General features: G+C 44.4%; 2 protein-coding genes across 7 annotated transcripts in view; one reads left to right on the top strand and one right to left on the bottom strand.

The window, feature by feature from the left end:
- The window catches only part of CRLS1 (cardiolipin synthase 1), an 18189-nt gene extending 6133 nt beyond the window's left edge, over positions 1-12056 (top strand). For all 6 annotated transcript variants that reach the window (XM_037494905.2, XM_037494917.2, XM_037494911.2 and 3 more), the window contains exons 3-7: positions 1217-1346; positions 6627-6712; positions 7587-7655; positions 9330-9421; positions 11057-12056. In XM_037494905.2, coding sequence (XP_037350802.1) covers positions 1217-1346; positions 6627-6712; positions 7587-7655; positions 9330-9421; positions 11057-11144 — 465 coding nt within the window. In that variant the 3' untranslated portion in view covers positions 11145-12056. The remainder of the gene's footprint in view (positions 1-1216; positions 1347-6626; positions 6713-7586; positions 7656-9329; positions 9422-11056) is intronic.
- On the bottom strand, positions 10023-23154 carry LRRN4 (leucine rich repeat neuronal 4). Its single transcript, XM_037494894.2, has 5 exons — positions 22701-23154; positions 21025-21697; positions 19733-19937; positions 17695-17829; positions 10023-15259 (listed from the first exon to the last, which is right to left on the bottom strand). The coding sequence occupies exons 2-5, from the start codon at positions 21686-21688 to the stop codon at positions 14029-14031; spliced, it is 2235 nt and encodes a 744-aa protein (XP_037350791.1). The 5' UTR covers positions 21689-21697; positions 22701-23154; the 3' UTR covers positions 10023-14028.

Here is a 23154-nt window from a genome sequence, read left to right as displayed (position 1 = left end):
AGCAATACTATCTCTGTTTTACAAATGAGGAAACCGAGTCTTAGAGAAGCCAAGTAACTTGCCCAAGGTCACAAAGTTTGTAAGTGGCAGAACTGGAACCAGCTGTTTTGCTGCAAAGAGCAAGTTCTTTACCACTGTCTAGTACTGCTTTCTCCTCTAACTCATTGGGATACTTGCGTTATGGCTGACTTATTCAGCCCATAAAATGTACTATATTATACCTAAAATAAGTTGGTTTTTTTTTTCCCTTGGAAATAGGACTAGAAAGTTCAGACATTTGTTGAAACTTGAAGTAAAATGAGTAAAAGCCAGAAAATATCTGGAAAACCAGAAAATATTTGTCTTGATTAATGGGAATAGGTTGGACATGTTCCCAGTTTATTTTTGTGGTCCTAGGTTGATTGACCAGGTCTTCCCGTTTCTCACCAGAAGATCTGGATTTAATTTAAATATTTGATTTAAAAGTTCAGAGTGGTATGCTTTGAATATTTAAATGTTGGCAACTAATTTATATTTTTAAAAGCACTGGGTAGTTCTAACTAAACCAGCCCATTCATTCACTGGCAACCAAGTATGAGCTTTGCTTTAAAATATAATTTGTTTCCAAGAAAAGTAAATAATTTTAAGTAGACCAGGTACAGAGAATTGAATTATTATGTCCAAATCTAGATCACATGAATGGTCTAGACATGGAACTAATAGTGACACTAAACAAGCCAAAAAATTGAAAAATAATAACAGTTAAAACTTGGGGTGTTGGATCATATTCTAGAAAAGTAAGTAGAAATGAAAGTGTGTCGCAGTTGAAAGGTAGTCCTGGCAAGTTAAAGCATCAGTTTTGGCTACAGTGAAACATCTCAAGACTCAGATGACTGGGCTCCTAGTCCATGCTCTCTCAGGCACGCTTCCTTGTGAATTTTATTTGGGCTCTTTACATTAATGCCTTGGTTTATCCCACAAAGGGGTGTTGTGAAAATATTGAGAAATTTCCGCAAGTCTTGAGAAAGAAAAGTGCTGTAGACAAGTGAAACTATTTTCAGACCATTTGGTAATTTAATAGTTAAATGTATACCAGTGAGGAGTGAAGTTTGGGGGTAAGAAACAAAACGTTTTATTTACATTTTATGAAAGTATAGTTATTCTGGTGTCTCTTAAACTTCAAAATATCTACTCTGTACCTGTTATGACATTTATTAAAAAAAACTTCTATTTTCAGTTGGATGGATTTATTGCTCGAAACTGGGCCAATCAAAAATCAGCTTTGGGAAGTGCTCTTGATCCACTTGCTGATAAAATACTTATCAGTATCTTATATATTAGCTTGACCTATGCAGATCTTATTCCAGGTAAGAGCGCCATCATGCGTACTTTTAAATAGCACAGGGGAGGATGACATTAGTCAACTGAGGATGTCTCTTGATTGAGACAAGATAATTTTTGTTTCAAAAATATATTTTTCAACTTTAAATTATTTCCCTACTTTTAACCTATTGAACTATTTTGCTTGTGAAGCTGCTTGTTTTACTTTAGAATTTAAGTCCATGTTATACTACTAGAATCCATTGTTTTCTTAGTAAAATGGATAAAGTTAAAATTGAGCAACAACTATTTCACAGTGCCAATTCATATTAGTCTAGAATCTTTTGAAACTGTATTATATTTTCTCAGTGCCTAGCTTTTTGAAAGAATTTAAAATTTTCTTATGTCTTGTTATTTAAATACAATTTAATCGTAATAAATGAGTGTTCTGAAATTCTGAAGATGTCTATAAAATTTTACATTATTATTACAATTTCAAATTATACATAAATCTGTACATTATATGAGTACTCTTTCTGACAAAAATTTTATGATCTTTTGCTTTACATTTTGAATGTGGTTTTCTGATTATTCATTTTCTCTTATAGCTGTATTTCTGTTTTTCTCCCATATTTTAGATTAAACTTTTTCCAATTCTTTGCAATAGAATCTGAGAACATAGACACTACCCCACGGTTTCAGGAGTATGGTGTAACTGACATTTGGTAGGAGTAAGTGTAGAGTATTTCAGTCTTAAGTAAGTCTTGAAGTCTTGGGCTTTGTTATTGCACATGTGACTGACAAAAAACGCCATTCAACTTTGTGGCTACTTCCTGGGACTAGGGATAGTGGTTTTGAATGTCTGGGCTTTTTTGGAGAGTTCTTACACTTTAACAGGTTTTAGCCTGACACTTCCTTTGCATCTTATAAGCTTTTTGCTTTCATGATTTTTAAAATGTTTTTAAAATGCTTTCATGATTTTTAAAATGTTGTTTAGCTATCTTAGCAGAGGATTGTTCTAAATAACTTAGTCAGATCTTCATGGAGGCCAAACCCCATTATCTTTTCATTTTCCTTGTAATTTTGAAATCTGACACTGTTATGTGGTCTAGCTCCAACTAGAATTTGTCTTTCTCTTATTGTGCTGGGTACTAAGTAGGCCCCTTCAGTCTTAAAATTCATACTTCAATCCTGTAAATTGTATTCTGTTATGTCTTTGATAATTTTCTGCCCCATGTTTTCTTGCTTCTCTTCTTCCTGGAATTCTTAATCAAAGTTGACATTTATAGATCAATTCTCTTATCTCCTACCTTGTTTTTTTAACTCTGTCTTTTCCTGGGTGTTGTCCCCAACTTTGTCACTTATTCCTGCTCTTGGTGTTTTTATTGCTATCATTTTTAATTTCCAAGAGCCCTTATTTTGTGTGGGAAAAAACAATATGTATTTGTCTTATATCGAGTATGAGTGTTATTTATGATGTCTTCTATCTCTTTATACATATATATGTACATAGGGTTTTAAGGGTTTTGCGCACCCCCATTTTTGCTATTTCTTTCAAGCTCCCTTTTCCCCTCTCTGTCATGATGGAGATTTTCCTGAAGAGTCTGATGATCCTTGGCTGCTCACGGCATAAAGTGCTAATTGTGCATTATCTGCATTTTGGTGGAGTTTGTTAAGCATGGAACTTGTGGAACTTGTAACAGAAAAATGGAGTAACAGGCAGGGACAAAGCTTGGCCCTGAATTCTCTTTAGATAAGAGTTCTTGCCACCAGTGCTTGGAAGCTAAGCTTTTGGTGGAATCTGGGAGGGTCTCAATGTTCCGTATGTTGATCTAAGCTTAATTCCACTGTAACACAGTTATCCCCTCTATCGTGTTCAGAGATTAATGTGTAAAACAAGGGTTGACAAACTTTTTCTATAAAGGGCCAGACGGTAAGTATTTCAGGCTTTGCAAGCCATGTGCTCTTTGTTGCAGCTACTCAACTCTGCTGTTGTAATGTCCGTAGAATATATAAATGAGTGAGTATAGCTGTGTTCCAATAAAACTTTGCTTGTGGGCACTAGAAATTGAATTTCATATAACTTTCATCCATCCTGAAATAGAAGTCTTTCAGTATTCCCCCACCCCCACCCTGCCCCAACCATTTAACAATGTAAACACTCTAACAGCAGAGACCTCATCCTGTGGTATGGACCTAGAGAAATGGGGCTAGGGAGGGACCTGGGGACAGGGATCAATTGCTTATTATATGGGCTTTCTCCATTTTTCTGGTATAAATTAGCCTTTTTGTGAGCATTCCTTTCTAAGGAACTTTGGTTTCAGCTCTCCCACCTCTCCTAATGCAATTATTACTGATGAACTTAGCTTTAAAATTTGTCTCTTCTACCCATTCTCTTCTTTTTATGATTTTAAGTCCTTTTATTCCTTTACTATCATTATAGAAGGATTTGGGGGAGGGAGCTGCATATATGAAATCTTGCATCTTATTTTTATATTGCATTTTAATAAAAGTTTCATCCACCTTGATTATAATGACCTTGTTTCTTCAAGAGTAGGAAATTAGCTTTCTTGCTCAACTAGGTTAATCTGCTTTTATACTTGCTTTTTCTATAGGAAGGTAGAGAGGGGTCAAAATTAATACTTTGATTTGTTATGATGTTACATTTATGACTCCGTGGTGTGTGAATCCAAATTACTCCTTACTTGCTTATGTGCACTTGTTGTGCTACGTTTACCAAACAGTGATTCTTTTCTGTATTGTTATATTATTTCTTGTTTCTGATTTAAATTAATTTCTAGAATAATTATTCTGTTGTTAAATTATTTCCACACTAATCTATAACATGCAAATGATCACTTTTAATATGTAAAAGTGACTTGATTTTATTAACTTCCTTTTAATAGAATTTGCCAGTGATCTACCTCCTAGTGCAAACATTAATTATTTTTCAGACTTAGTTAACAAGTAGGGAGGAAAATCTTGGTGCAATCCCTGACACATTTTATATACACTTACCCCCCACGAACATACTTCCATACTCTAATAGGCAGAATAAAAGCTGCTTTAGTCCTGAAACAAAAGGAAAGGGGAGAAGGCCAGGAGAGAAAGCAGGGGTGGCTGGAAGAGGCAAAAGCTGGGGGACTGAGTAATATTGCCCAAAGAGTCAAAGAAAGAGCCTGTATAAACATTGTCAGTTGATAGAGACCTTATGTGTGGGAATCCCTAGAGAGCTTTCATCTGTGTCTTTGCAAAGCTTTGTGGAGGTGATTTGTGTTGGACATTCAGTTTGGGGAACCCTTGATTTTTAATAATCATTTTCACTGCCAGTTACAGATGGTAAACTGAGTCCAGAGATGCTAATTGCTAGTCACACTGCAGAGTTGAGCCTAATACCTCCCCTGAGCATAGGCTAAGAATTCCCATAGACCAAAGTTCCATTCCTGGCTGTACTACTTACAACCTGCTCACCTAGGCCAGGTTATGTAATCTTTCTGAGGCTTATTTTCCTGATTTATAAAACATGGATAATGGTAATCTCTTTCATGAAGTTGATATATAGATTAAATGACATAATATGTGTAAAATGCTTGAAGCAATTCTTGATGCTCAGTCAATGCCAATTTTGGTAATTAATACCTAGAACTAGAACCCAAGTCTTTGTGGTATATTGAATCATATCTCCTCTTCTGCAGACACTTCTTGTTTAGGACTAAGTTGTGTTTTTTGCCCCAGGGTGATGAGATACAATAACAGGTGTTTATTTTCTTCTAAAGTCATGCTTAGGGTGTTTACTATATGTAATTTGCTGCATTTGAAAATGGAATTTTGCCAGCTAATGATTGCTCTAGAATTGTGTTTCACAGGCACAAAATTACTCCTGAAAGTCATGAGTGACTTGTTACTTGGCTCAGGCTGTTTTCTGTGTGCTATAATGCTATGGCTTGAGTGGATAAGCATTTTCTCCTTGAGTAGTCTTGTTATTAAGGACTAGGACAGGGTCAACGCTTATATGAGCACAGTGAGGAGCTGAGATTTGAATTTTAAATTAATGCAATTTTGCTCAAGTTGTACAACCAAAAGAATGTCAAAACTGGAGAAAACAGTATAGTTTTAAAATAATTCCCCTAAGAGAGCTGTTTGGAAGTATGTTGGAAGAAAATTCATGATCCTTTCATTTTAGTAGTTGAAACAATTTGAACTGTTAACCTCAGGATTTACCCCCCTTTCTTAAGAAAATTTTTTTTCTTATAAAAGTAAAATATTCATGGTTAAACCTTCCCACACTGCAGAAGATTGTAAAGTGAAACAAGTCCTCTCATTCTTGTTCAGCAAGGGTGTTCCTCTAAAATATCCTGCTGGCTCTGGCACTGTGGCCATGTTGTGGTGTCTGAGGAATAATAAGACAACTATTGACAGTTGAATTCATGTTTAATTAGAATTCACTAAATGAGGGCCTCCCCGGTGGCGCAGCGGTTGAGCGCTGGGTTGCAAAGCTTCTCGCAGCGTCTGCAGCGCCGATTCGATCCCTGGCTGCTCCCTGGCCACCGGAGGAGGGTCCCACATGGCGCGCAGACCTCTCTTGCCGCCCGCTGCTCCCCTTAGCAGTGTACTTCGGTCCTTCTGCCTGTTCTGCTCCCCGCTCTGGCTCTGGTGAATTCTCTCACCCTCCCGCACTTCTGGCTGTACCCAGTGCTTGTATAACAAATAAATCTTTAAAAAAAAAAAAAAGAATTCACTAAATGATTGTGGCAGGAGAAAACACCATTTGTCTGGGACTGTCCAGATAAGAGTGAAAATACTTTGTTTCCCCACAAGTGGCACACACACATTTTACTGTTCATGAATGTAGTCTAGAATGTAAGAAGCAAGCACTCAGAACCTCGGAGATTCCCGAACAGTTGGATCCTCCCACATCCTTTCCAACCTCTTAACCATCTTATTCCATGTAATTATGCTGAGCAGAATGATCATCCAAACAAAACTGAGAAGTAACAATGGAGATAATGGGGACTGAGCAGGGCTCACACTGGTAACTGTAGCTTGAAAACATCCAGGGGAAAAAAAAGAGGCAAAAGGATCAACATTCTGAAAGGCAGAGACAGACTTGAGAGGCTGCAGTCTGCTTTCACTTTGGTTTGAGGACAGGTTAGAAAATATACAGATCAGGGTTTCGTGTAAGGACTATAAACCATCAATAAGTGTTTACTGTGAAATGTTTACTAATGTGAAATACCAGTTTGTGGTAAGACTGAATGACACTTCTTGCATAATGTTCTAGTCACCTTCTGAATTCCAATCAAAATTATTTTGTATTTGATTTTCAGTTCCACTTACTTATATGATAATTTCAAGAGATGTAATGTTGATTGCTGCTGTTTTTTATGTCAGATATCGAACTCTTCCAACACCGGTGAGTTTTTGGTTTTTTTTTTTTTTAATTCTTTAACATTCTTACAACTTAAGGCAAAAAAAAAACCCACCAAACCCACACTGTATTGTGTACTGAGTTTCAGTTTATAGTAATAGTTTATGGCAATTATTTTTAAAGCCAGTTTCCAAGAATTAAAAAAAAAAGCAAAACACGTAATGATCATGCTATTTAAATCACCCATGTTTGGCTAACACATGAATATTTAGTTTAAAAAAGGCACGTTTTTATTTTATGTCAAATATCTTCATTTGTGGGCACATAAAACCCACACTAGCAGCCCTGTCCCTATTAACAAACTGTTAGGAGTGTTTGCAGTAGCCAGCCCCTTTCTCTATGCAATTTAACCTCTACTATGGATTGTTTAGGACTGGCTTTTAAAGTCACAGTTGTATGTGCAGGGAATGGCTTGTCTGAATATTTGTTCATAGGTTGTACCACTGTATTTGAGCACATAAGCATGGCATAATAGCCTCATCTTTTGGTTCCCAATTCTGTGAAGATAATATTTTATTCATTTCACTTTTACCCAGTAAAGTAATAAGGGCATTTTATTGATTTTATTTAGTAAAAAGAAGCAGTGAAGCAGACTTTATGATAGTCATTTTTTAAGAATTTTACAGAAATTGAAAAATCTATAAATTTAAAAAATGTTTTCAGTAATTTGGTGTATGGCTTATAAAGAATGTAGATACTGGCCATGTAGGAGAATAAAAGAAGATGCAGATAAGGGACTTAACTAGCATAGAGGCAGGCATGGGGTGAGCACTCAGTAACTATAATCTACATGTAATAACATGTTTGTTTTCAACTTGAAATATAAATTCAATTTACTTTCTCTTTTGTCTTCTGCCAGCGAACACTTTCTAAGTATTTCAACCCTTGCTATGCCACTGCTAGATTAAAACCAACCTTTATCAGCAAGGTAAGAAACAGAACTTCCTTTTAAAATATTTCCTTGTGAATGTTTCTTGTAATGTGTCCTCCAACCTTGGATGTTGGTGTTCTGTGTTGGAGGTCTGAGAAGTCTCCAGATGAGGTGATGGGGCTACCCTCTCAGGAAGACAGGGGGAGTGGAAATGTAATTGCATTTTGATTGAGATACAAAGAGATGAATGTTTGTTTCTGGTTTCATTCTCCCCCCCACCCCCGCCCCCACCATGGTGAAAACACCACACAATAAGGTTCTTTCATTTTCAAGATTGATTGTTACCTGGAAAGGAAGAGGAGAGAATTTTATTTAATAATAACGCCACTCTTAGTGGCAGAACACGTCAGGACAATGAGAGTGTGCTTGTCTTAGCACACAGAGAGGACACGGTTAATGCCCTCAAGATGTATTTGCTTTCTAGTTGCCTTGATAGTTTGCCCTAATTCTTTTACCTTATTCCTTGCAGCAGAGGTTTAACAGGTTAGGGGCAAGGAGTGATTATTTTTGTATTAGAGACTCTCTGGGGTGGACTTTCACCTATATTTATTGGGTTTTTTTGGATCCATATTATATTTGTCTCAAGTACAGTAATTTGAGCTTTGCACTATATAGAACATGAATTAAAGAGGTGAAGAAACAGGTGCCTCAAATCTTTGTTCTTGCAAGAAGTTGTCTAGATTATTTTCATTATTTTTTTTTAAAGATTTATTATTTTTATTTATTTATACAAGCACTGGGTACAGTCAGAAATGCGGGAGGGTGAGAGAATTCACCAGAGCCAGAGCAGGGAGCAGAGCAGGCAGAAGGACCAAGGTACACTGCTGAGGGTAGCAGCGGGCGGCAGGAGAGGTCTGCGCGCCATGTGGGACCCTCCTCCGGTGGCCGGGGAGCAGCCGTGGATCGAAACGGCGCTGCAGAGGCTACGAGCAGCTTCGCAACCCAGTGCTCAACTGCTGCACCACCGGGGAGGCCCAATTTTCATTATTTTTAAAAAAGAAATGGAATCATTGACATTTGGCTGCAGAATGTATGAGAGAGCAGAGGTGCTCCTCTAGGCACTTGGCTGCTGATCTGTACTTCACACGCACTCCCACAGGAGACTTCTCATGATGAGTAGATGAGTCTTCGGTTCTGTTTTGTTTTTCATTTTCTCCTCTACTCTGTCTTTTAGAGTAGGGACACGTAATCATTTTCTCCAGAGAGCATCTCTCCTGGAAATGAGTGCTTTTCAACTTTCTAACTTCCTGGGTTTGACAGGTAGCATTAAATGAGTTGTGGAGAAATCTGATTTCTAGATTCAGTTCTGTAACATGCTGTGACTGCAGGCCAGTCACTTACTCATTACCCTTTCACCTGTGAAGAGGTAGCGTAAGTATTTCTGTATCTACAGGGTTGTTTTAATGGACAACTAAAAAAAGGCAAAGACCTTTGCAGTGTTGAATTGCTCTGGAAAATCCAGGTGGTGTTACCTTCTGACAGTCCCCCTAGTTTTTACTGTAAAAGGCAGCTGGGCAGATAGATGGGTTATTTAGTAAAGTTAATAAACCTTTTGTGTGAATACCAACCTGTTGAGCAGGGAGATACAGTGTCAAGCATGCTGAAGGGAATGTCATGTTACAGTGTAGTGGGGGTGCCTTTGATTGGCAGTGTCTTTCTTTTTTTTCCCAGGTAAACACAGCTGTGCAGTTGATCTTGGTGGCAGCTTCTTTGGCAGCTCCAGTTTTCAACTATGCTGACAGCATTTATCTTCAGATGCTGTGGTAAGTTAAATTTAGAGTTACTCTCTACCGATGACTGACAAAAAGACTTATTTTGACAGTCCTAGAATTACTTTTTTCTATAATCTTTATTGAGCTGTGGACTGTATTTTATGATTGATACTATTCTTAAATTTAGTATCAAGCAGGATATAGAAATTATATAGAGGAGCTTTCTTGCAACTCAAAAAGGATGGGAGGTCTAGATCATGTTTTGGGGAAGTAACTTCCAGGTAGTAGGGAGGACAGCTTTAGGGAAGGAAGCAGTATTTAAGCCTGAGCCTTATGTGGGAGGCCAGGGGAGGCACTGAGGGGAGACTTTTCAGGTGAAGGAAGCCCTGAGCAAAGTCAGAGGTGCAGAGCGTGTAGAGGACAGTGTGCCCCTTCAGCCTCATGAAGGGCCACAGTGGGAGAGAACTTGGAGAAAAGAGTTTGAATTTTAGTTTATTAGGCTTGTTTATAGCCTTGAAAATGTGTCAAATCTAAACTATAAGAGCCCAAAATATGGCACACTGATGTTGAAGCACTACATTTTAGTATACTGTTAACTCTATAATTAAAACTGTCTTGCTTGAGGCAGTGTAAGTGAGAAAGTGGTTAAATCTAAGTTTAAATTAAAGAACCTTTAAAATGATACACGTACTAAACATTTTATTTTCTCAGATATACAAGTGTACATTCATTCTGATTCAGCTTATGTCTTCTGATACAAGACTCTTACCGTTTCTTGAGTATAGGCCTTTCAGTGGAAGTTTTCTTTCTTGAATAGACTAATACAATCTCTGATTTTCACTTTTTGCTTTTTTAAAGTGATACAAGAATTTAAGGCATTTTTGAGGCAGCCCGAGTGTAGGAACTATTTATATTTTCACGCTTTTTTCCTCCAATCTTTTAACATTACCATTCCACTGTTACATTGGACAATATTTTTCAGAAATAGCAATTCTTCCCACAGTTACATTGTTTCACTGGTTTCACGTGTGAATTTAGGCTGTCATTTGACATAAACAGATTTGGGGTTAATCAAAAATGAGGCTTGATGATGCTGTACCTTGACCAGGCACAGCATGGGTGCTTGGTACACTGAAAAGTGGTGGCCCACTAGTGGCAGTCATTCAGCAAGCCATGAGAATTTTGTTAGCCTAGCAGTTCGGTTAAGGAGCAATCAGTGAAAGAAAACTGAAATTTACTTAAAATGACTCAGAGAGTAGAATTCTCAGTGTACAGGAAATGGAGTTCAGTGATCTGTGTAGCAGGGGAGATCACATGGGCTCTCAGGCTGCAGCCAAGCCAGGCTCCAGCACAGCACTACGGCTGTGCGAGTGCTGTGGGCTCTGTTTCCTCCTCTGTACGATGAGGTTGCGGTGAGAATGAGAACATAAGCTACCTGGAATAATGTCTGGGTAAAAATGACAGTTTACTAGTAGTATTTTTTCATGCTCATTAACGAGATTGTTTGACATTACAGTTCAAATGAAGTCTTAAGGAAAGGCCACTGTATTTTGATTCTTGTAGTTAAAATCATGCCATATAGCCCTCTCTACTTTTAAAAGTGTCTTTTAAGTTTATTCTTTATGGGTTCTCATGGTTACTGTTTTTTAGATTTGACACTGTTTTCTTTCTTTCCTTCCATATAAGGTGTTTTACAGCTTTTACCACAGCTGCATCAGCTTACAGTTATTATCATTATGGTCGGAAAACTGTTCAGGTGATAAAAGGCAGATGAAAGTCATCCATTGTCATCAGCAAGGAAGCAATATACATCATCATCGGCGGCAGAGCCACTGAAAATCTATAGGAGTTTCCCTGTTTTGGTGTTCAGCTTGAAAAAGGACTTGTCAGAAAAAACCATGTCATCCAAATTTAAGTAATGTGCATTGAAAATAATCTTGATCATGGGCATATGCAAGAATTTGCAATGTATTTTTAAATACAAATAAAACTATGATTTAGAATTTTTTATCTTAGGTTTCTTGATTAACTTCTAAGATACCAATTACAAAAAATAGTGTCATTTTTACATGTGCTTAAAAAAAATTGTGCAGAACATGGAAACCAGAGAGTTGCCAACTGTAGGTAGAATTTAGATTGCTCCCAAAGTACTAGGGAACTTCTGGGTTTAAATATACATCCTATAGAACTTAGCTGTACATTTTTTATATTTGATTTTTAGATCTATGTACACATTAACAGTTCCTGTGTTTCATCCTTGATCATTTAGGATAATGACAAAAACAAAAGGTAGCGTAGTTATAGATGAAGTAAGCTTATAAAGAAACTTAAAATACCTAAGTTTTGAAAATAATAAATAAGATCAAAACAGAAGGTACTGGAGTTCATGTTGTCTTCCAACCTCTCAGGTGCCTAATAGTTTATGTATCAGGATAAGTAATAAAGGTAGCTGGAATATGAAAGCCTGTCCATTCGACTCTGCCATCTACGAGGCAGTGAGCTACATCATGCCTTCCATTGTGTTTCTGACAGAGCAATGTTTATATAATATTGGAACCTGTACTCATGTAAATAATATGAAACTGTTTATTTTTCAAAGATTTTTTAAACTTGGGGAATCCTCTTTTGTTAAGATGATAAAAGAATAAAAGCTGGGGGAGAAAAGTGAACCTTCGGCTTGAGTCATTCTGTACAGTATATTGTGGCCCTCAGCTGCTGGGTAAGTCTTCTGATTGATAAAGTCCATTCAGATGTATCACTTGTACTTATATTGTAAAAATAATTAGTTTGGGACCATCTGCCTTAAAAGCGCTTACTTTCATTACATTGTCATATTTAGGAGAGTGAGAGATGCAGGGAGAGGGGAAGAGGAAGACAAGGGCTGGTGCAGGCACGTCCTCTTATCTCTTGCTGCCCATGTGCTCCTCTTAAGCCTAATGTGAAATCCTATGGTGGGGTAATCCAAGCACCGCCTGATAAGCTGTGTTACATTGAAATGGGAAATCAGAAGCAAATGCATGCCGTTAAGGGTGATCCTCTGTCCCTCTAAGGATCCTTGTCCTTGCGGTCAAGGACACTGCCTGTAAATGGAACAGGGGCAGTGAGACAATAGGAGGGTGGTGTCTGGCCTGGGAGGCTCTGAGACGGGAAGTGGAAATCCCGCTGCTGAGAAGAAAATAGATATGAAGCCTGTGTGCTGGAAAGTTGCAACATTGTGGCCATCATTTCCTAGTATACATATATATAAAATCATGTTGAACACCTTAAATATACACAGTGTTATGTCAGTTAGATCTCAATAAAACTAGGGCAAAAATAAAAACGAAAAGGGAAATTCAGACACAGACTGCCACGAGACAATGGAGGCACAGGTGGGCATGAGAGGTCTGTGAGCCAGCGACACCAAGGATTTCCGCAGCCAACAGAAGCCACGTGAAGGGCTTGAACCAATTGTCAGAGTCTTGAGGGGGATTGAGAACTCCACCTTGATTGTGGATTTCTCTAGTAAGCTGTAAGAAAATAAATTGTTTAAAGCCACATAGTTTGTGGTAATTTGTCGTAGCAGCCACAGGAAACTAACAAATACTAACGTAGAAAATTAAAATCTAGAAAATTAAAATCTAAAAATCCTCCATCATAAAGGAGGATTTCATAAAATCACTTTTCTCCCTAAATTTGTATAAAAGTGAACCAGTGAAGAGTAAGACATGCCCGTAGTCAGATACAAATCCGTGAAGCACAGATTTTGATGCAATTGGGCAGGAGCAGAGAAATGCTTTGGTTTCAAATTAGAGCCACAAGTTAATAATCTTTTGCTCTTTTCTCTAAAAATGTCCCTAAAAGTGAACTTATACCTCCTTAAGTTCATAGTTCCTTTGTCCACTAAGGTGAAATGCAGTGAGCACTGCATTTAAAAAGGCCAGCCTTGTGTTTCACAAATGTTCCCAGAAGACTGCAGTCTCCCTATAAAGCTTTCCAGCACATTTGGGAGGGCGGGGGGCTGTGTGTGTGAGGGGTGGGGGTGGGGCATATCCTCAAATGGAACTAATTGACCTGGGAAGACCTCAGGAAACATAGCCAGTAACTCCTTTCTCACCCCCCAGCTCTCAAATGAAGACCACTAGAGTTGATTGGATTCCTTGAATAACATGTGCCTTAGCCAAAGCATGACTAAGAGGGAACCTGCTTGATGTGACTTGAGAATGTCTCTTTCAATGAGGCCAGAGAGTCTGGCTTATGTGATTTCTGTTGTATCCTTTCCTAGTGGGGTACACAATTCTTCTCTACTGACCCTGAGGGATTCTGACTACTGAAAAGCCCAAATAAAATGGCGCACAAGAATGCCCGGTGGCAATGGGTGTGTTCTGGCATTGATGTTCATATTTCTGGGAACGGAAATGTTGGAACTAGACATGGTTGACTACATTGATGCATCTAGTTCAAATCATGACAAATTTGGAAAAGTAAAAGGAAGTAAAAGGAACTTGTTCCCTGGACTGAGATGCTCAGCTGCCAATTTCCTTGTGTGCACCAGTGCTGGGGGCACCGGAATTAGAAAGCTTTAGAGCTGGGGGAGCAGTTTCCAAGCCTCTGGATCTTCTGCTCATAGGCAACCAGTTTCTTAGCTTGAGTTTGTCTATAGGAGAATTCAGGAGAATTCAGGGATTCGAGGGCTGATTCGAGGTCTGGAGCTTCAGCGGGTAGTCAAAGGCTGGGTTTTTGTAGTCCACCAGGTGCGTTTCGTAGCGCTGCCTGCGAGCCCAGGGGCGGCGCCGGCAGAGGCACGCGGACAGCAGCAGCGTGCTGACGAGCAGCAGGCCGCAGGCGGCGCACAGCCCCGCGAAGATGAGCACGAAGCTGGGCTTGGTAGTGAAGGTGGTGCAGGCCCTGCTCCAACCCTCAGCGTCCGAGGGGCTCAGGCCCGCCCTGTTGACCGCCAGCACGCACACCAGGTACGTGGTGCCTGGCTCGAGCCCATAGAGGGGGTGCTGTCGGGCGGTGGGATAGATGTCCCCCACCACCGACTGGTTCCCCAGCCGTCCCTCGCGAGCGTAGTGGATCTGGTACTCGTGCACCACTGAGTTGGGGGCACACCAGCTGATGAGCGCGGAGGTGTCTGTGGTCTCCGACACCCCCTGCAGCTTGGGAGGGTCCGGGAGGGTGTCTTCCCCGCTGAGGCCAGGACACAGGCACCGCAGGCGCCTCTGCAGCTCCATGCATGGGGTCTGGAGGTGCTTACAGGGGTGGTAATCACAGGGGACACCCTGGGCAAGCGCTTCCACCATCTCCCCCTCCTCCTCCTCACTGGAGTCATCCAGTATCAGGACTGGGATCTCACCCTGGGTAGGAGTCGGGTGCGGAGCCTGTGGGGTGGCCCGTGTCCTCTGGTGCGTGTTCACTGGGTTGCGGGAGGTCGGGAGGAGACCAAGGTGTTTGTTGACCCAGGGGATGGAGGCTGCTGAGATATTAGGTTCCAAGACAAGCCCCGCAGCTTGTTCTCCGGGCTCTGTCCCGGCTGTGCTTACAGCCCCAGGTGGAACACCCACATGTTCGGAAGTCGCTACAGTGGTGGTGGAGGAGCGAGTGGTTGCCTCCCCGACACCGTCCAGTGGCCACACAGCTCCAGGGGTGGGCCGGACTCCTGCATGTTGGGAGGTAGGAGTAGGGTGGGAGGTAGGAGCAGGTAGGGAGGTAGGAGCTGCCACTGCCAGGTCAGAGGGAAGATGTGTATACGGTGCGTGGGTGCTGCTGACAGAGGCCGGTGAGCTGGAATGAGGGAGCGCGGTGCCTTCGGCCAGTAGGCACACACCAGGCAGCTGGGATAGCCAGAGCGGGGTTGAGAACACGGGGCTGGATCCTGCAGCTGGTTTGCACTCAGTATCTGCTGCCCTAGAGGGGAGAGCAGTCAGTTAGACGGGCTCCTTCTGGGCTGGGCTTTTGTAACAGGGTGGTCCCCAGGAAAGGGGGAGGTTCCCGGCCCCACCCAAGGGAGGGTGGAGCTGAGCAGGAAGAAGAGAAGCTGCAGAAGAGACTGAGGAAGGAAGGAAGCAGGATGGAGCCAGGAGACCTGGAGGAGGCGCGTGGAGCCTAGAGACATGTGAAGAAACTGTGCTTGTCTTTTGGTCGTGGACTGGGTGACACAGATGTGGGTGAGACCCGTGGGGAGGTGACAATGGCAGCTTTTATCTTGATGTTGATTTTGCTCTTTTCCTTCCGGGCTTGTCCACTTGTTTGTGACCCTTTTCTGTGGGTCCCCACTGGAAGATGCTTTAGACTTGTAGCAGGCTTTGGGGCCTTGCTCTGGGCCGATCCCATTTGGATGGACTTTTACCCACGAGGGGACGGGTAACTTTGGGTGCTTCATTTAGAAACTAGACTCTTTGCCTCACCTGTATTGTTTCCTAGTTTTATTAAAGTTCCTTCCCATTAAAGTCTCATATGTTTTGTGTTGATGCGGCGGATGGCAGAACCCATTTAGAATAGGCAGGTTTGCGGGGTTTGGGCTGCCCCTCTTCTTGTCCTATAACACTTTGACTCCTCCATGCAGACAATCTTTTTTTTTTTTAAAGACTTATTTATTTATTTATGCAAGCACTGGCAGGGGAGGTCTGCGCGCCATGTGGGACTCTCCTCCTGTGGCCAGGGAGCAGCCGGGGATCGAACTGGCACTGCAGAGGCCGCAGGCAGCTTCGCAACCCAGCGCTCAACCGCTGTGCCACCGGGGAGGCCCGATTTTGGCTCTTTTTTAGCCTGTCTTTTCCTTCTCATCTGTAAAATGGGGATGATAGTGCCTACCACATAAAGTAGTGCAGAGTAAGTTAATTGATAGAGTAAAGTGCTTACCACAGCCCCCAGCACATGGTAAACACTCAGGATAGTTGACCAGTCTGAGTATTACCGCCATTGCGCACGGCCAGGAAGGGCATACCACTCTTAGGAGAATCTGCACTGCCCCTCAGGGTGCTCCCACGTTTAGGCTCAGCCATTGTCTTGCCATGGTAATTTAGGTAGGTAGTTCCCCTTTCTAAGTTTTTATTTCCTTCCTAGATTGCCCTGAGGGTTCATGAGATGCTTCCTGCAGAGTGAGTACCATGTGGCACTTGGCAGAGGTGCTGACAAGTCTTGGCAAGAGATTGTCTGGGGCCTCCCCTGGTTGAGCGCAGGGCTGCGAAGCTGCCCGCAGCCTCTGCAGTGCCTGTTCGATCCCCGGCCACCCAACAAGAGTCCCACATGGCGCGCAGACCTCTCCTGCCACTCCCCTCAGTAGTGTACTTTTGTCCTTCTGCCTGTTCTGCTCCCTGCTCTGGCTCTGGTGAATTCTCTCACCCTCCCGCGCTTCTGACTGTACGCAGTGCTTGTATAAATAAATAAATAAATATTAAAAAAAAAAAAAAAAAGCCAAAATCAACAGGGGTAAATGGCATGAAGAGCCTGACTGCCTCACTTCTGTGTTGCACCACAGTGAGCCCCTTCCTCGCAAAGGCCTCATGCTTGTCTTTGGAAGCAACGTGAAGGGGGCCATGGGACAGAGTCCCAGCTGGGCTTGGGTCAGTTTGCAAAAAGTTCCCCATAAGAAGGTGGGGTGTTTCTGAAACTGAGCTACAAGGAGGACAGGTTCGTGAGTGGAGCTGGAACAAGGATACTCTATCCTGGAGAAGTCCCTGGCGCCGTTCCCAGCCTGGTGACCTAGGGCACAGTTCGCCACAGCAAGGGAAAAAAAAGGCTCTTCCAGACAACAGCCAATGGGGAGTCTCTGTAGGGATTCTTTCCCTCCTGCTCTATGAGAGTTCATGAGCCACAGCCCTGGGCTGAATATCACAGGGGGACTCCATTGGGGGCCCCAGTGGGCCACAGGGGTTAAGAGTAGTTTTGGAGGAAGATTGAACCCACCTCCTCCACTGCAATGCTGTATGGATCTTTGGGGGCCAAATCTGTTTGTCTGTATAACAGCAGAGGCAAGTTAGCTGTTCACTTAGCCCATTTTCCTTTCCTACTGGGCCCACAGCTATACTACATTTCCCAGGCTCCCTTGCAATAGGTGTGGCCTGCTGACTGCTGACCAATGGGAAGGGAGCAGAGCGATGAGTTACCTGTAAACATGGCCCATTAAAAACCTCCCAGGTTGCTCCCCTATGGCTCTTCCCGAGCTCTGTGCTGACTGATGGGCATAGGAACTGAGGTTCCCAGTGGGCAGTGGGCCTGGCACGACTACCCAAACTGCTAACCCACCCAGCCTGGTTATACAGGTAAGACATGAGGTGTGAGAACTTAAGCTTCACAGGACTGACCCTCACCCCAATTTCTCTGCTTTCTAAATGTGATACCTGCTTAAGATGGTCTTTGCATCCATGAGGAGCCAGGACAGTTCACAGCTGCAAGTGAGAGGGTTGCCAAAGAGGTTGACGAATAGCACTTGGGAGGAACGCAGGGTCCAAGGTGGGAATGAACTCAAGTTGCAGCTGAAATACATAGAAAATCAATCAAATCTGACTTCCACAGGAAGTGGTCACCTTCTGAATGAAGAATGCATTACTTCTCTCTGGCATTCACGTGGTGCGTTTGGACTCACCAGTGGAGATAAGGTGCAACGATATTTCTTCTTCCAGTCTGATGGAGGTGATCATTAGCCCACTATATTGTAACATACTATGAGGTCACAATGTATTGTGATGATGGACAGATTCCTGCTGTCTACACTGAACTGTCAGCCCCTGAAATCAGGGGCCATGGTGACACCGTGATCATCAAAACCATCATCACCATCAACATTGTCATTGCCACTGATAGTTTCTCTACTCTCCTTGTCAGTGTCACCACCATTAGCACCTGCTGCCTCTCTGCTATCTCTATGCTGAAGATGCTCAGCAAGTTCCCTCCAGCCAAGCCTTCCCATGAGCTCCAACTGCCTGCTGGATACTGAAAGATATATAAGGCCTCCTGTGTAAATGTGGAATAATAATAATAGTCTCTTGCTCAGGACCAGGCATTGTTGTAGGTAAACATTTCCTCCCACAACAATTCAATGGATGAGGGTTTGGTCATTTAATCCCATTTCACAAGGAAACTCAGACACAGGGGGTTAAGTCACTTGACCCAAGTCACGCAGTTAGGAAGTGGCGGAGTCACAATTTGAGCCCAGGCAGGTTCATGCCACCTGTGATACCTCACACTGAAGGCTGCATCAGTCTGTAGCTCAAAAGAGGAGTTGGAGCCAGAGATTTCACTTTCCTCAACACAAGCACAATCACCACCATCATCACCCTCATCAGCCATGCTCACCCCCTCACCATCACCTTCATCACAACCACCAGCATCTTCACTAATATTCTAGAGCTCACACCAAATGCCAGGCACTAGCTAAGGACTCTCCATATTCTATTTCTTCATGAGCTTCATGAAGTTCCACATTGAACCACTGACGTGGCTAGAGCTAGCAGAGAAAAGAGAGAAGTGGCTGGCTATGTTACAGTGGTGGTGCCTGATCCCCAGGGCCCAGAGGTGGGTTCTCAGGAAAGGAGGTGACCTGGGATCATCTTCAAAGGGGAGCTGCTCTTCCTGAGACAATTCTGGACAGCAGTTGCTCTTGGGAAGGAGGGTGGGCGTGGCGACACTTTGGATATCCACCAGGCCAGCGGGCACCAACCCAGGATTCCAACTGCAAGTAGGACCTTCCTCTTTAGACCCACTCGAACCAGTAAGGTGCTGACTTGCATAAACATGTAGAGAAGTGGGGGGTCTCAGAAACAGAGAAGACCTTGATGTCTTCACCCCTTTTTCCTATTATAAATTTCTTTTTTTAAAAAAAGATTTATTTATTTATGCATACAAGAGCTGGGGTACAAGCCCAGCTTGTGGGGGTGTGGGGGGCAGCGAGTGAGAGGATTCACCAGAGATAGAGTGGGGAACAGAACAGGTAAATTGACTGAAATACACTGCTGAGGGGAGCAGCGGAAGAGTCAGGAAAGGTCTGCTGTGCCATGTGGGGTGCTCCCTGGCTGGCCGGGGGATAGAACTCGTGCTAAAGAGGCTGCCCCGACAGCTTCATAGGTTTCGTCTTAACCCCTTGCGCCACCAGGGAGGCTCACTTACTGTAAGTTTCTTGCCTTGGTTTAGAGTTTTAGAGGTTGAAATGCATAAGAGGTTTGGGGTTTTCATACTACTTAGGACAAGATGGAGTCGCATGGTTGTTAGGCTGGATGGGTGCTCTGTGGTCTGCCAAAGGTGAGGAAGAACAACCCCCAATAAGACTTGAAGGAACAGTGGGAGGAGAATTAATGTCTGACTTGTTCTATAATTTCACATACTACATAATAATGGGCAAAAATGAGCCATGTGATTCAGATGCGTCTCAGAAACACTTACTTCTGGAATAGAAGTTGCTGCAGGTGAGGAGTGTCTTGAAAGATGTGTGTGTGGACAGAGGTAAGTGCTGGGGAGTCTTGACAATCGAGCTGCTGCAGTTCAGGGGTCATCTTGAAAATGTGCCCCTCCAGGCTCCTCAGCCTGGGCATCTTCCTCAGGTAGAGAGACTTGAGCTTCGGCAGGTCCCTGATCCATCCGGACCCAACTGGAACACAAAGGGGAAGCTGCCAACTACCAGGAAGGACAAACCCAGGCAGCCCTCGTGGTATTAAGGGAACCACAAGAGAGACAAGGTGAGTTGGGAAGGTCATTGCTGAGCGTGGACGCAGTTATCAGCTTTATGTATCTCAGAAATGAGCCCAAAGGGACAGCAGACATGACCTGTCAGTCCTGGCTTTCTTCCAGCCTGAGTGAGTCAAGGCTAGAGGGGAGAATGAGTGGCCCAAGGTCACATAGCCGGGAAGGGTCAGAGGACTTGAACCCAGAACCCTGCCTCCAACCCCTCAGCTGCCCTGTCCTCTTGTTAAGCTCCACCCAGAAATGCCCCAGACCGCACTCTGCCAGCTACCAGGGGTGGAGAAGGGTATTTTTCAGGGAGGAAAGTAAGGAGAGGAGGAGCAAGACTGGAAGAGGCCCCCAAACCTAATTTTTGGCTTTCCTCTCTGTTTTCCTTTCTCAATTTTTAAAAACTCTTTGTGGTGGAACATGTGATTACAGACACATAAAATGTTATTAAAAATAACAAAACCAACTTTGTGAATCAGAACCAGGATGCAGCAAGTATAGGGAGTGTAATTCTCACCTTCCTGGGTCTTATTGGAATGATTCAACGTTTTTAGAAACAGTTGTGGCCAAGTAAATAGCGTCAGTTGCTTCAGGGCATGTTTGGTGCTCTGTCCAAATCAGCCCCAGGCCATGCATCCACTCCCCCTATTCAGGACTTAGCAGCCGTGCTGGGAAGCAGCACAACAGATTGGGGGAAGGAGCAGGCTCAGGACCCAGGGTGCCTGGATTCGGACTTGGAGGCCCCCTCAAGGAGCTGTGAGACCTTGACCTAGTCATTCACCCAAGTGCCCTCATTTCTACCTCGGAGATAACAGTGGTTCCTGCCTCTTGGGACGCAAGGAGTGAACCCCTGCGTGGCACTTCGTATGGGGCAGGCTTAACTCAGGTGGAGTTGTGTTGAGCAGCGGTGTGAAGAGGCCCCGGATCACCACCCAGCCAAGTTCACGGCCTTGCCGGAGAGCGCATATGCTCAGCGGGCCCTGCCAACCCGCCTGCCTGGGACTCACCCAGCGTGAGGAACGTGCTGCTGAGGTCCAGAACCTCGAGGTTGGCCAGGGGCACACCCCCGGCTCCTGTGAAGGCCGCATCCGCGATGCCCCCTTGGGCGTCCAAGCCCAGCGCGGTGGAGGAGAGGTTGAGGATCCGAAGCTCAGGGAAGCAGGAGAAGGCCCCTGGCTGCAGCCCTCGAAGTGGGTTCCCGGTGAGCGTCAGCGCGCGGAGGCTGCTCTGCGCAGGCCCGGCGCATGGCTGCAGGGCTGTCAGCTGGTTGTAGCTGAGGTCCAGGGTGTGCAGCCCCGCGGGCCCGCCGGGGCCCCAGTGCAGCGAGGCGATGAGATTGTGGCTTAGCGTCAGCACCTGCAAGTGCGGCAGGTGGCCGAGCTCCTGGGCGCTCAGGGCGCGCAGCAGGTTGTGGCTGCCGTCGAGGCTGCGCAGGGCGCGCGGCAGGCAGCTGGGCAGGCGCTCCAGGCTGCGGTTGGTGAGACTCAGGGTCGTGTTTCCCGTGGCGGGGAGCCCCTCGCAGGGTGAGCTTGTGGTGTTGCTGGGCCCGCTCGTCCGGAGGCCTTGCTGAGTGAGCCGGAAGATCGGGCCGGTCTCCGGGAGCAGCCCTGCGCCGCTTGGGCGCAGCGCCTTAGGCAGCAGCAGCAGCAACAGCAGAAAGACCCACCTCATGGCCTGCGTCTGGGAAGAGAACACCAGCCAGTTGAATCCAGCGGAAACCCCTAGTGAAGCCGGTAAATATGGCCCCCTAACCCGGGCCTTGAGGAGGAGAGTAGGCCCTGCAATGTCCGGGAAGGGTGGGGGACCTACCTCATCACCGTGAGTGTCTAGTGAATGTTTTCCCTCATCTTGTGCCCCCTGTACACCCTGGCTTCTCCCAGCACTGCCCTTCCCCCTAATTCACTTGTAGATGACCACCCACAGGTTACCATTCCTCTTCTGTCCCATCTGGCCCTGAACCTCCCAGTAACTCTTCACTTGTCCCATGCCGAGAATTTCCAGAGGGAAGGGCACTTGCCCTTTATCCCTGTAAACTCTCCCTAGGTGCACAGACGCTGCTCCATAATTTTCTATCAATAATCATCCAGGGAATGAGCTAAATCCAGAGGAGATTCCGCTGGAATATAAATATGGGACTTGAGGAAGATTTTGTGAGTTCCAAAGAAACTCAATTGCTCCAAGTGTTCCCCTTAGAACTAGCTGTCCAGCTGCACTTGGGTCCTGGTGTGCGTGTGACCTGATTTGCAGGTCATATTTTAAGACGTTTTAAAGCGGGGGGCACTCAGGGCTACCTTTAGGAAAGAAGGGAGCCCCCAGGCAGCATGAAACTTGGAAACGAGTTCCTCTTCCCACCTTGGTCCAACAAAACCAGGGCTCCTGAGGGCAGCTTTGCCCGGGAGACCTAGTATGGAATTTCTGGATTACAGAGTTGCAAAACACAGATGGGAGATCAGGTAGGAGTGGATCAGACAACTGTGGGATGGCCTTGGGGTTAGTGCCTGACATCCCCCTATTCCCAAAGTTATGCGATCCTGTTCCAGTTCTTTGCCACCCATTGTCTCTGAGCATCCATCCAGGCTCCAGGGGAAGGGCTGCCCTGTTGCTAGTTAGCAGTCAAGGCTTTGAGAAAGATTCTAGAAATTGAGATCAGGAATCCATACATCCCATTGTATTCCATACTCACCTGAAAGCTCTCCTGGAGTGTGGTACCCCTGGATGGCCCTTGCAGTCCTCAGTCTTGTCTCATAGATTCCAGGCTTCAGTGATTTAGCAACTCAACTCTGAATTCCAGAGGGAGGTCTGTTTTCCAGATGCCTCTGCCCCTAGCCTCACCGACTGAGAGGGCCTGAAATATTGCAAGCCCCTGCAGCCCCTCCTTCCAGCAGAGACGTTGTGGTCTTTAGCCAATACCCACTGTGGGCCTCGGCCTGGGTGTGCCCCCTTTCAGGCCTGGCACCTCCTCCTGCCCTCCCCCCTCTTCACCTCTCCTCACAGCACCTTTCCAGCCTGAGAGTGGAGGGAGGCAGCACTCCCAGGCCAAGATGAACACAGAGGGCTAACGAAGGCAGCGAGGCAGAGCTGCACTATCACCTCCCAGGAATCTGGTCTTCATGCCAGGTGGCTGCTGTCTACTGGGA

This window comes from Talpa occidentalis, unplaced genomic scaffold (genome assembly GCF_014898055.3).
Source record: "Talpa occidentalis isolate TD23 unplaced genomic scaffold, MPIMG_talOcc4v2.1 talOcc4.10, whole genome shotgun sequence".
NCBI classification, from domain to species: domain Eukaryota; kingdom Metazoa; phylum Chordata; class Mammalia; order Eulipotyphla; family Talpidae; genus Talpa; species Talpa occidentalis.
The sequence above is the reverse complement of the archived record's forward strand: the minus strand, read 5'-3'. Positions and strand labels throughout refer to the sequence as shown.